Raw genomic sequence first — 13,059 nt, 5'->3', positions numbered from 1 at the left:
GGACTTCCCTGGTGGCGCAGTGGTTAAGAATCCGCCTGCCAATGCAGGGGACACGAGTTTGCGCTCTGGTCCGGGAAGATACCACATGCCACGGAGCAACTGAGCCCATGCGCCACAACTACTGAGCCTGCGCTCTAGAGCCCGCGAGCCACAACTACTGAGCCCGCGTGCCACAACTACGGAAGCCCACTTGCCTAGAGCCCGAGCTCTGCAACAAGAGAAGCCACCGCAATGAGAAGCCCGAGCACCGCAATGAAGAGTATCCCTCGCTCGCTGCAACTAGAGAAAGCCCACGGGCAGCAACGAAGACCCAACAACGAAGACCCAATGCAGCCAAAAATAAATAAATAAATAAATAAATGTATTTAAGAAAAAAAAAAAGGTAAGCATAGGGACTTCCCTAGTGGTCCAGTGGTTAAGACTGCACTCCCAATGCAGGGGGCCAGGGTTTGACCACTGGTCAGGGAACTACAACCCGCCTGCTGCAACTAAGACCCGGCGCAGCCAAATAAATAAGTAATTTTTTTAAAAAAAAAGGTAAGCATAAACTGTAGTTAATTCTATGCATGTTGAAGTGTTTAGATGTGAAGTGAACTGTTGTCTGCAACTTTGAAATGAATAACAAAAAATGGATTGACGCTCGGTGCTTTGTGACCACCTAGAGGGGTGGGATAGGGAGGGTGGGAGGGAGACGCAAGAGGGAGGAGATATGGGGATATATGTATATGTATAGCTGATTCGCTTTGTAAGAAAGCAGAAACTAACACACATTGTAAAGCAATTATACTCCAATAAAGATGTTAAAAAAAATAGATTGATGAATGGGGAGATGGATAGATGGTTAGATGTGTTAAAAGAAATACAGCAAAATATTAATTGTAGAATCTTGGTGGTAGGTATATGGTGTTCACTGTGAAAGTCTTTCTATCTTTCTGTATATGTTGGACTATTTTCAGAATAAAATGTTTGGGGTACCAGGGGCTGAGAGGAGAGAGGAATGGGGAGTTGTCTAATGGTTGTCTAACCATTGTCTAATGGGTACAAAGTTTCTGTTTCAGAATCATGAAACTTTTCTCGAAATAGTGGTGATGGTTATACAACATTTGAATGTACTTAATGGCAATGAATTGTACACGTAAAAGTAGTCAACGTGGTAAATTTTACATTATGTATATTTTACAATTAAAAAAAACTTGAGGGAATTCCCTGGCGGTCCAGGGATTAGGACTCAGGGTTTTCACTCCGGGGGGCGGGTTTCGATCCCTGGTCGGGGAGCTAACATCCCGCAAGCCGAGTGGCGAGGCCAAAAAAAAAAAAAAAAATTGAAAACTAAAAGAAAAAAAATGTTGGGGGAAAATTCATGTGGAAGCCTCCATGCTTTCTCTAGAATTGGTCTGGAATACTACACAGAGAGAAGGGAGAAGGTAGCCGACAGTGTGAGTGTACTAGGCCCACTTTGAGCAGAGGGTAGTGGGAAGAGAGAACACAGGCTTTGGAAATAGACAGACATGGGTTCATAATCCCAGCTTTCGCTTTCTAGCTTATGATTGTATTTGTTTCTTATTGCTATAGCTGCTGTAACAAATTATCACATATTTAGTGGCTTAAAACAACACAAATTTATTATCTTGCAGTTCTGGAGGCCTAAAATGTGTCTCACTAGACTAAAATCAAGAGCTGTGTTCCTTCTGGAGAATCTAGAGGGGGAAACCCACTTCCTCACCTTTTCCAGCTTCTAGAAACCTCCTGTATTCTATGGCTTGTCTCATGTCCCTTTCTTCCATTTTCTAGGCCAGCAGTAACATCTTCAAATCAATCTTTCTCTCTCTCTCTGTCTCTCCCTCTTACATATACACGTACACACACACACACCTCCGCTTCCTCTTCATCACGTCTCCTTCTCTGACTCTCTAGCCTCCCTTATAAGAATCCTAGTTGGGCCTACCCAGACAACCCAGAGTAATCTCCCCATCTCAAGATCCTTAATTTATCACATCTGCAAAGTCCTTTTTGCCATGTAAGGTAACATATTCACAAAAGGAATCTGGGGATTAGGATGCAGACATCTTTGCGGTTTGCGGTGGTGGGGGGTCGGGGGGTCATTATTCTGCCTACCACAGTGACATTAAAATTTTTCCTGTGCCACTAGTACTCATATGTCAAGACAACACTTAAGAGGAAAAATATTTCTCATGATTTTTTCCTAACAGTTTTATTGAGATATAATTCACATACCATACAATTTAAAGCAAATAATTTAATGCTTTTTAGTATAGTCACAGAGTTGTGCAATCATCACATCTTCATCTTTCTCCATTTTTAAATATGAGGAAACAAAGGCTTGAGACATTAAGGAAACTTGCTTAGAGTAACATCTGACTGGCAGGCCTGGGGCAATGCAGTGGCTGTCAGGAGCTGAGATTCCAGTCCAGGGCTGGACTCCCTTCACCAAGTTAGACCAGTCACCTGGGAGCAGTGTGGTGTAGCAGTTAAACTAGCAGGCTTAGACTTGGGTTCAAGGCTTTGTTTTGCTATCTACAAGCTATGTGACATCTGGTAAAACTTCTTGGAGCCTTGGTTTCCTCATTTGAAAAATGGGGGCGGGCTTCCCTGGTGGCGCAGTGGTTGAGAATCTGCCTACCAATACAGGGGACACGGGTTCGAGCCCTGGTCTGGGAAGATCCCACATGCCGCGGAGCAACTAGGCCCGTGTGCCACAACTACTGAGCCTGCACATCTGGAGCCTGTGCTCCGCAACAAGAGAGGCCGTGATAGTGAGAGGCCCGCGCACCGCGATGAAGAGTGGCCCCCACTTGTCGCAACTAGAAAAAGCCCTCGCACAGAAACGAAGACCCAACACAGCCAAAAATTAATTTAAAAAAAAAGAACCTAAAAACCATTAAAAAAAAAAGAACCATTAAAATCCCTTATAAAAAAAAAAAAAAGGAAAATGGGGCAATTCAATAAATGAGCAGGCTGACTCACCTGTAAGATGCCTTCTAGCTATGTCATTCCAAGATTTAATGAGGGAGGAAAAAGATAATTAAAAATGAATTCCCTAAGCATTCAGTTCAATGAGAGGGATGCGAATTCCCTGAAGACAGAGGCCCACACACTTCCCTTGTACTCTCTGAGCACCTGGCCACAGGTCTCAAGAGTTCCTCACTCATGGGTCTCAGACGCATGGGAAAGACAAATGCGTAAAATGATGGTTACAGAGACAGATAAGTGTGGAAAGAGCTGGTGGGGGGCGGGGTGGGCAGCGAGAGCAGTAGGCCGTGGGGTGTGTGTGTGTGTGTGTGTGCGAGGGTTGGGGGGGTCTGCCCAGAAATGGGCAAAGGTCCTGTGAGTGTAAACAGAGAGGGATCAGAGGCAGCTCTTCCGCAAGGCCAAGTTCAGCCTTAGTGCGAGGGCTAGAGAGGAGGGAGTGTGTGTTGAAGGCAAGGTTCTTAAAATAAACCTTCAGAGACGCGATTGGTGACACAACACCACACACGGCCCAGCTGCAGTCCCCGACCCCTCCCACCACACCCACTAGTCCGCGACTTGGTATGCTCCGCCACCACAATTAGCCTCCTTCCTCCGGGGTGCTATTGGTACAGCCCAAGCCCCGAGAGTTGAAACCCAAAGAAAGACACTCCCATTGTCACGCCCGCTGTCTCTGATTGGCTGGAAAATTTAAAGATCCGGCCGGTGATAGGGTGATTCTCTACACCCAGTATTTGAAAGTTTCTAGTGTCCTACTTTTGACTGCATGCCGACTTTGCTCAGCTTGTTCGTCCGAGTGCTGGCGCAAGTGAGTGTTCACCCGATCCTAGAGGTGGGAGGCAGAGCGCCTGCTTGTTCAAGGGGTCCCTACCGGGAGGGTGCGTACAAGTGGGTCAGACGGACGGTGAACGGAAACCCGGACGCCAGGGTCCCTCCGCGATTTCCCTAGCCAAATATTTTCTACCCCATCCCACCTTGGAGATGGGAAGCGCCGGGGCTTCAGAATCACACAAGCCCTGACTCCTACCAGCCGTTGTGGCCTCTCTCAGCCTGTTTTCCACTTCTGTACACGGGGAATAGTGAGACCTGCTTGGCTGCATATAAGCCAGTGAACGTACCTGGAAGACAGAAGGCGCTGATTACATGTCAGTCCCCTCCTTACCTCCACACGTGAGAGTCCCCTGCTTCCTGGGGAGAAGACTCAGGATTCTCGTGCCCGCCCTGGGTCACTTAGAAGCAGGCTTCTTTTCTGCTCAGGGGATCCCTTCTTCTGTGGCCCTTGTCGGACAGCCGAGGTTCCCCAACCCTGGGTGCACTTGACGCTGCCCATCCGCCGCTCTGGAAATTACTGTGTAGGAGAGTAATTTCTAAGAGAATTTCCGGTTCGCCCCAGGACCCTTTTACCTTCTCCGTGAACTCTTTGTGTTACCAGTGACAGCCCCGGGACCCTTTGTGGCTATGACCCGGCTCCCCGTCCTGACCTCTATACCACCTATGATGTCCCCTGAGTCCCCGTGACCCCTGCGCTCCGGTCTTTTTGCAGACCTGCAGGGTTGGTGGCGATGCTGTCGGGCACCGAGGCAGCGGCAGCGGAATGCGCGGACGCGGAGCTGCGGTGCCGTGTTGCTGTGGAGGAGTTGAGCCCGGGCGGGCAGCCGCGAAGGCGCCAGGCCCTACGCACCGCGGAGCTGAGACTGGGTCGTAACGAGCGCCGCGAGTTGATGCTGAGGCTGCAGGCGCCCGGGCCCGCGGGGCGGCCGCGGTGCTTTCCCCTGCGCGCCGCGCGCCTCTTCACGCGCTTCGCCGCGTCCGGGCGCAGCACTCTTCGGCTTCCAGCCGACGGCGCTCCCCGGACCGGCGCCGTGCAGCTGCTGCTCTCCGACTGCCCCCCTGACCGCCTGCGCCGCTTCCTGCGCACTCTGCGCCTCAAGCTGGCCACGGCCCCGGGTCCCGGGCCGGCCTCCGCCCGCACGCAGCTGCTTGGCCCGCGGCCCCGCGACTTCGTCACCATCAGCCCGGTGCAGCCCGAGGAGCTGCGGCGCGCGGCGGCCACTTGTGTCACGGACTCCACGCCGGTGAAGCAGCCCACGGAGCCCCGGTCGGGGGCCAAGCCCAGCACCGTGAGGACAGGAAAGGGGGGACGCCTTGGGGAGTGGGTGTGCCACGGAGACGGAAGAGACCGAGAAAGCCCAAGTTTGGGGGGAAGATGGTGGCGGTATTCGAGATGGCTACTGGTTATCCCAGACGAGATGCTCGTCAGACTTCTGAGAATGACAGGAATATGGGAATTGTGCATGTGTTTCTCATGGTGCAATCCCTGAGACTGAGTAACGAGACTAGGAAAAGGGGGCCAAGGTCACATTAAAAGAGAAAGCAGAGAAGGTGCTTCAGAAGAAGAGTGGGAACTTGGTCGCCCTGGAGGAGGAGAGGAGGTTTTGGAGAGAACGAAGTGGTCAGCTGTGTAGGGGCAGAGCCAACGGGTCCAATCAGATAGGGGGACAAAGCCTGGTGGGTCTGACAGTGTTCGGGAACTGGAACAGATGGATCACAGACCACAGAGGTTTGAGACAAGCTGGTGAGAAGACGGAGATGCGGCAAGAAGGGGCCCTGGCTAGGCAGGGTTTTGCTTGGGTGTTTTGAGGCAAGAGAGACACATCTGTGACAGGAAGGGTAGTGAGAAGGAAGGATGGGTAAGAGAACCAGGGGAGTTAGGGAACCCAGGGGAGAAAGCTGAAGGAGAATCTGGACCTGCACACTGGGGTCTTCAGGGCACCAGGAGTCAGTGGAGATCCAGCCTCGGTCCCTTCCTCAAGGAGTCCCTTCCTACCTGGACCCCTGGCAAGATCTGGTTACTGGCAAGATCTCCAGGTGAACCAAGGCTGCCCAAGGGCTCCAAGGAGAGAAGCCAGCAGAGACACAAAGGGCTACCAGGCCAAGAAGGGAGGGGGCAATGTCTAGGGAATGTGGGGAGGCCCTGAGACAGCCCTATCCCCCCAGGAAGTCCGAAGGTGGCCCCTGCCTGTGAAGAAGCTGAGCTTGCCCCCCACCAAACCAGAGCTTTCCAGGGAACAGGCTGCTGTGCTGAGGGTTGTCCTGAAAGGCCAGAGCATTTTCTTCACTGGGAGTGCAGGTAGTGGGGGGCAGAGTGGGTGTGGGGAGAACAGTGGTGTGCTAGGATGGAGGAGAAGTGGCCCTGACTTTGCCCTCTGCCCAGGGACGGGGAAATCTTATCTGCTGAAGCGTATCCTGGGCTCACTGCCTCCCACAGGCACTGTGGCCACTGCCAGCACTGGGGTGGCAGCCTGCCACATCGGGGGTACTACCCTCCATGCCTTTGCAGGTAAGTGAGAGCCTCTGGGGCTTAAGCTGGGAGCAAGCCAGGCAGGTGGGAAGAGAGGGGAGGTCAGAGTTGAGACAGGGCTGGGATCTCAGCCCAGGTTGAATAGTGTCACTCACAGGCATTGGCTCGGGCCAGGCTCCCCTGGCCCAGTGTGTGGCCCTGGCCCAGCGGCCAGGTGTGCGGCAGAGCTGGCTGAACTGCCAGCGGCTAGTCATTGATGAGATCTCCATGGTGGAAGCGGACCTATTTGACAAGCTGGAGGCTGTGGCCAGGTCAGTATGGGCAGTGAGGACTGGGTTCTGGTGGTCTTCCACGTGGAACTCGCTCACCCCAGCGCCTAAAGCACCCCATGCTCCTCTCCAGAGCTGTCCGGCAGCAGAACAAGCCATTCGGAGGGATCCAGCTTATCATCTGTGGGGACTTCCTGCAGCTGCCGCCTGTAACCAAGGGATCCCAGCCCCCGCAGTTCTGCTTCCAGGTAGCACTCACCCTCTGGCCCTAACCCCCATGGGGGTCTGCTCTGCTCCCTGACGCCCCACTTGCCCCCACCAGGCCAAGAGCTGGAGGAGATGTGTCCCAGTGACCCTGGAGCTGACAGAGGTGTGGAGGCAGACGGACGAGACCTTCATCTCTCTGCTGCAAGCTGTGCGGCTGGGCAGGTGGGCCCTGGGGAAAAGAGAAGGGGCCATGGGATGCGGATCCAAGCGTGGGTCAGAGAGGAGCCCAGGAACCCAGAGAAGGGGGAGAAATACTTCATGGCCCCATTTGGGATGGTCACTCTGTGAGCACTGGGGCCCAGCCTCCCCCAGGGCTGGGTCCCTAACATCCAGCACAGGGCCTGGCACAGAGTACATCTCAGGGAATTATGGGCAGATGGAGACACAAGAGTTATTCAGAGATGTTAACACTCCCATTTTACAGATGCAGAAACGGGTTCAAAGAGGTGAAGTGATTTGCTCAAAGTCATGGCTAGTAAGTGGCTGAGCTGGGATTTGAACTCAGGTCTGACTCTAAAACCCAAGTTCCTTGTACTCTTAGAGCCTGTGCGGCCACTTGGTGGGGGAGAGGAGGTTGCAGACGTGATCCCACCCCAGCTAGGACAAAAGGTTGAAATGCTACAGGTACTCTAACTTGGGAGTGGAAAGGAGTCTAGGAGGGCAGAAGATATGGACCACAGCTGGGTCTTGAGACCCAGGTCAGATTGGGATGGGATGAAGGAAGCAGGTGGTGGTGGTGAGGGGCTTTCTATGCCTGGGGACAGGAGGCAGGTAGGAAGGTGCACAGCATACACCAGCAAGTGTGGGGGACCAGAGAAAGGCTGAGTGGCAGAGCAGTGAGAGGTGTTCCCAAGTTCTTCCTCCTCCTCCTCTCACTTGAGTTGCTGCAGCACCCAGGCTTCCCCTGGAGGAAGGCTTGAAGTGGGGAAAATAGAAACACAGGCTAGATTTTTTTTTCCCCCTAAGGCAGCAGGCAAGGGGATAGAATATTGTAGCTTGGAGGCCAATCTGATTATAGGGTACCAGTATTACAGGGTATCAACATCAGAGCCTCACCTCGGTCTCTAAATCTCTGGCCTATGCTCACTCATCATATCTAACTTCCTCAGGAGAGCGGCTAGCTCCAACCTGGGGGCAGACACAGGGAAGGGTGCCTGCCCATGATCACAGCCAAGAACCACCCCCGTGCTCATTCTCCATGTCTGGGGTCCAAGTGAGGAAGGAACAAGTTGGCCAGCTTGGGGAGCCAGCAAATCTTGCCCTGGTGCCCCATCCAGTCCCCAAGCCTGGTCCACGACCTGCTGCATGGGCCATATCACCCACGTGCCCCGCCTTCCCTGGTGTTCAGGTAGGCTCTACCCTGATAGCCTGGCCTCCGCAGGTGCTCAGATGAGGTCACCCGCCAGCTCCGGGCCACGGCTGCCCACAGGGTGGGGCGAGATGGGATTGTGGCCACGAGGCTCTGCACCCACCAGGATGATGTGGCCCTTACCAACGAGAGGCAGCTGCAGAAACTACCAGGTGAGCAGGGAGCTGGGGCTGGGCCAGACCAGCTGGGAGAGGCCATCAGGCAGGCATGGCCCCCCAGGCAGCCTGGGCCCTTGGTGTCATTTAGATATCTCGGTCCCAGCCTCTGTGACCATAAAGTCCCTTACATTTGCAGATGTAATTGTGACTTTGAGAGATGTGACCTTTCCTGGGTCAAAGTCATTCAGCCGACAAACACTAAAAATGAGACTTGAACCCAGGCCTCTGATTCCAAAGCCCCAGCTAGGTTTGAGCTGTGCTCACTACCTCTCCCCATGCCCTAGTCTAATATGTGTTTTTTTGGAAATTGAGCCACAAGTCAGTGACTTGTAATCTGTTTGCCCAACTCTCTTTTCCCAGGTGAGGTACACAGCTTTGAGGCCATGGACAGTGATCCTGAGCAAGCCCGGACCCTGGATGCCCAGTGTCCCGTCAGCCAGCTCCTTCAGCTAAAGCTGGGGGCTCAGGTGAGTGGGAAGCAGGGCCCTGACCCTGGGAGCATCGGCCTCCCTGGTCCTTGCCCCTCTGCACAGGCTGCTCCACAGCCAGAGGGCCCAGCTGTGACCATAGCAAACTTCTTCCCTCCTGTTCCCAGCCACCTTCCTGTCTTCCGTTTTCCACTGCCCTCCTCTTCCTCCACCTGAAGCTCCAAGCAGTGTTGCTTTAGACAAATCCCTTTCCTTTGCTGAAGCTGGGTTTCCCCATCTCTAAATTCAGAGTAAAACACCTACCGCACTCAGTTGTCTTCTGTAGTGTACCCTCCACTGTGAGCCTCCTCCTTCCTTCCACAATGGCGAGGGTGGGATCCTTTTCTCAGGTTCCAAAGGGCACCTAGGGGGAAATGCAGGCACAGTGGTTGGAAGAGGGCTGTCCCTCAAGATTGAGGTCCATACACATTCCCTGTAATAGACATGGTCATTGTGCCCTGTCACCTTATTGTTCTTTACCCCCTCCTTCTGAGGCAAACTGAGCAAATGTCATTGCCCTTTGACACAAGGGGAAACTGAGACCTAAGGAAATAAAGCAGTTTGTCGCAGGGGCCCCAGCAGACTCAGTGCCCCTCCATGACAGACCCCAGCCTCAGAGATCCGCCGAAGCGACCCCTGGAGCTGAGGCCAGGCGTAGGGATGCCCTGCTGTCCATGCCTCCGGTTTTCCTTCTCTCGCAGGTGATGCTGGTGAAGAACTTGGCAGTGTCTCGGGGCCTGGTAAATGGTGCCCGAGGGGTGGTAGTTGGGTTCGAAGCCGAGGGGAGAGGTAAGTGATAGGGGAGCAGTCCTACTGCTCGGGTTTGCAGCAGGGTCCTGGGGGTTAGTGTGCAGAGGAAAAGGCTAGCATGGAAAGGTGAGGCCTGTCCTCACCTCGGAGCCCTGAAGCGGGACTGAAAGGTGGGACTTCTCCACGCCTCCCTCAGGGCTGCCCCAGGTGCGGTTCCTGTGTGGAGTCACCGAGGTCATCCGTGCTGACCGCTGGATGGTGCAGGCCACTGGGGGCCGGCTTCTCAGCCGGCAGCAGCTGCCCCTCCAGCTGGCCTGGGCCATATCCATCCACAAGAGCCAGGTGAGTGTGGGGATGGGGGCAGGATAGGCCTGGGGCATGTTGAAGGGTGGGGGGTCTTAGAGGCTTTGTGAGGGTTGAACTTGCCCTGATGGAAAGTTCCAGACCAGCTGTAGAATAAACCTTTCTTTAGTGCATTTCCCATCCCACTTCCTCTCTCTTTCCTGGACACATACACTTCCCCTCTGTCATCTCGGGCCCTGCCATTTTCTGAGCCACTATTGGATATGTTAATTTTAACATATTACGACAACTGTAGGAGGTATAGTTGTAATAATCATTCTTGTTTTACAGAAGAGGAAACGAAGGCTCAGAGAGGTTAAGTAACTTGTCCAAGGTCACACAGCTAGTGCCCTGCAGAGCCAAGATTCATTTCCATGACTGTCTGACCCAGACCTGAGCTCTTTCCTTTCACCCTTATCCCTCTACTCTTATCTTGGATCTGTATTTCCTGGACACCCCCCTACTCAGACACCCATCATCCTGTCTCTCTCTGACTCAGAATCTCTGGACTGGGCAAGGAGATCAGGGGCAATAGCTGGGCTGGTGGAGGTGGGGTCAGGTTCTTGGGCACAAGTGAATTCAGGCTGAGCTGGCTCCAGCCCTGTCCCTCTATCCCCCAGGGCATGTCCCTGGATTGCGTGGAGATCTCTCTGGGCCGTGTGTTTGCCAGCGGCCAGGCCTATGTGGCCCTTTCCCGGGCCCGCAGCCTGCAGGGCCTGTGTGTGTTGGACTTTGACCCCATGGTGGTTCGCTGTGACCCCCGTGTGCTGAGCTTCTATGCTACCCTGCGGCAGGACAGGGGCCTCAGCCTGGTAAGAGGGAGTCACCCAATGGTGGGCCATGTGGCCATGGGCAGCCTGGGAGCTAGGACAGAGGGAAGGCCAAAGGACCATGGGGAGGGGGTGGCAGAGCCTCCTCTGGCTCCGTTGGCAGCAGGGGCAAGAGGAAGGAGATGCTGGCCCCCAGGCTATGACTCGGGGGTGGCACAAGCCCATGACTGGGTTTCTCTGGCTCTGATATAGGAGTCCCCAGATGACGATGAGGCAGCCTCAGACCAGGAGAACGTGGACCCGAACCTTTGATCTGCAAAGAGAAGACAAAGGGTGGTCTCCCCCTCTTCCTGCTCCCTGGTGGGCCAGGCCCCAGGGGATACCTGGGGGAGGGTAGTGAATGTCCCTTTCTCCCTTCATCAGGGGCTCTCAGCCTCCTGGCAGGGCTCAGGAGAGAGTGCTTCCCATCCATTTGCCAGCTGTGCCTCAGTTTTTCCCCTTGCCCTGGGTGAGCTGCTTCCAGGGTCAGGAGTTGGCAATGGGCCTGCAGTGGTAGCTGGTGTTATAGGACAGAGCTCTCTGCGAGGGGCTGGCCACAGGGCCACACGGTTGTGAATGCCGCTCCCTTTAGGCTGCAGAGAGGAGAGGTGGCAGGTCCTCCAGGAGCAGGAACAGGCTGTAGGGGTCCTGGCAGGGGACTCAGGTCCCAAGCAGAGAAGGGAACCTGGGGGGGATCTTCACAGCTAGACCCAGCCCAGCACAAGCCAGGACAAACACCCTCCTGAGCCTAACCTGAGAACATGCACTGCAAACTGTGTGTCTATATCTTAACGCTGCTCTTTCGGTGAAGAAATCATGTGTAGGAGTATTGAAAGGGATGTTCTCAGACTGTATTTATTTTGGACAAATAAACCTGTGAACCGTGTGAGGACTGTGAGTTGAGTCTTATGCTCCCTTTAAGAGCCCCTACCTGGGGCACTGGCTGACCCTTTCCGGGGTGCTACCCCTACCCCATCCCGCATACCTGGTCACGCAGAGGTGTCTGTTAACGCCTTGATGGCTGAGCTCAGAGCACCCTTATATGAGGTTTTGTTAGTATCACTGGTTATTTGGCAAAGCTGAGTTACCTGAGGTTGGTGACTCATAGTGAATCGCCGTCACCCAACAGTCTGACAAGGACACACTAGAGAATTCACACGGTGGGAAATGGGCCTGTCACAATGTCCAAATGCTGGGGGCCTTGGTTGAAACTTTCTCACTTTGTGCCTTGCTGGGGCTCCAGCTTGGATGTTCTGATCATCATAGCTTCAGTTGATCAAAAAGCCTGTTGGAAATTGCTCAGGGGCCCTCATAGGCTGGCAAAGACTATTAAGGTTCACTGCTATGAGTGAAAAGGTATCAGTTCTGGCTGATAAGTACAGGTTATAGTGGAAGCATGCATTGACAGCTCTAGAGAGCAATGGTTACTTAAATGTAAAATTGCCAATGGTGGGAGACCTCAAGAAGGTGGAAACCATGCTGGTTGCTAGGGGACATGAAATCTCGGGTGCTTGAAGGTGTTTATCCTTGTCTCCCAAAAGCCAGCAGAGGCTCCAGCACACAAAGATTGGGTGCTCAGGGAGTGTCTGCTTAAATGGGGGCTCAGTGCCATGGTGTTTCAGAGGGGCTACAGGGCCTCAGACCTTCACGGTGGGCTTCGTGGAGGAGGCACAGCCTGTGGAGAATTTGACTGATGGTTATAGATCGGGGAGAGACCTGGCTTTCCATCCTGATTTTACCACTCACCAGCTGTGCAACTTTAGGCATGTTACACAACCTCTCTGAGAGGGTTTCCTTACCTATATAGTGCAGGTGGTAACTGACATCCACATAGGTTTGTTGGGAGAAAGGCCAGCCACATGGCAGGAGGTCAATCAGTAGCTGTTATTAACATTTATGGGACTTCCCTGGTGGCGCAGTGGTTTAGAATCCGCCTGCCAATGCAGGGGACACGGGTTCGAGCCCTGGTCCAGGAAGATCCCACATGCTGCGGAGCAACTAAGCCCATGCGCCACAACTACTGAGCCCGCGTGCTGCAACTACTGAAGCCCATGCCCCTAGAGCCCGTGCTCCACAAGAGAAGCCACCGCAATGAGAAGCCCACGCACTGCAACAAAGAGTAGCCCCTGCTTGCCACAACTAGAGAAAGCCCACATGTAGCAACGGAGACCCAATGCAGCCAAAATAAATGAAATTTATGATGACTAATGGTTATCATCACCGTGGTGTCCATAGAGCACAGTCCTGCCTGTTCCTACACTGGCTCCTTTGGCAAACAAGATGTGGGGTCTTAGAGGGGTGCCAGCCGGGCCCCCTGGATGACCCCTGCCTGTCTTGCA

At 53.7% G+C, this 13,059-nt stretch overlaps 1 protein-coding gene and 1 long non-coding RNA gene across 9 annotated transcripts; one reads left to right on the top strand and one right to left on the bottom strand.

Moving 5' to 3' along the window:
- Nucleotides 1-3,545: 3,545 nt before the first annotated feature.
- Nucleotides 3,546-9,167, bottom strand: LOC137770719 (uncharacterized). The gene is made up of 3 exons (XR_011075215.1): nt 9,084-9,167; nt 6,818-6,994; nt 3,546-4,106 (listed from the first exon to the last, which is right to left on the bottom strand). It is a non-coding gene; the product is annotated as an uncharacterized lncRNA (long non-coding RNA).
- PIF1 (PIF1 5'-to-3' DNA helicase) lies at nt 3,762-11,606 on the top strand. Of its 8 annotated transcripts, XM_068553574.1 has the most exons (13): nt 3,762-3,796; nt 4,532-5,108; nt 5,986-6,118; nt 6,203-6,328; nt 6,447-6,600; nt 6,692-6,806; nt 6,881-6,987; nt 8,207-8,346; nt 8,713-8,819; nt 9,521-9,608; nt 9,766-9,911; nt 10,532-10,723; nt 10,934-11,606. In XM_068553574.1, exons 2-13 carry the CDS (start codon nt 4,551-4,553, stop codon nt 10,991-10,993), a joined length of 1,926 nt encoding a protein of 641 aa, XP_068409675.1. In that variant the 5' UTR covers nt 3,762-3,796; nt 4,532-4,550; the 3' UTR covers nt 10,994-11,606. The 8 variants fall into 8 exon arrangements, with proteins under 8 accessions (XP_068409675.1, XP_068409651.1, XP_068409641.1 ...); XM_068553550.1 differs by having other exon boundaries at nt 10,532-11,606; XM_068553540.1 differs by having other exon boundaries at nt 6,435-6,600; nt 10,532-11,606.
- Nucleotides 11,607-13,059: the final 1,453 nt, after the last annotated feature.

Source organism: Eschrichtius robustus, chromosome 1 (genome assembly GCF_028021215.1).
Source record: "Eschrichtius robustus isolate mEscRob2 chromosome 1, mEscRob2.pri, whole genome shotgun sequence".
In the NCBI taxonomy this organism is placed as follows: Eukaryota; Metazoa; Chordata; class Mammalia; order Artiodactyla; family Eschrichtiidae; genus Eschrichtius; species Eschrichtius robustus.
This window is presented reverse-complemented; position numbering and strand designations above follow the sequence as displayed.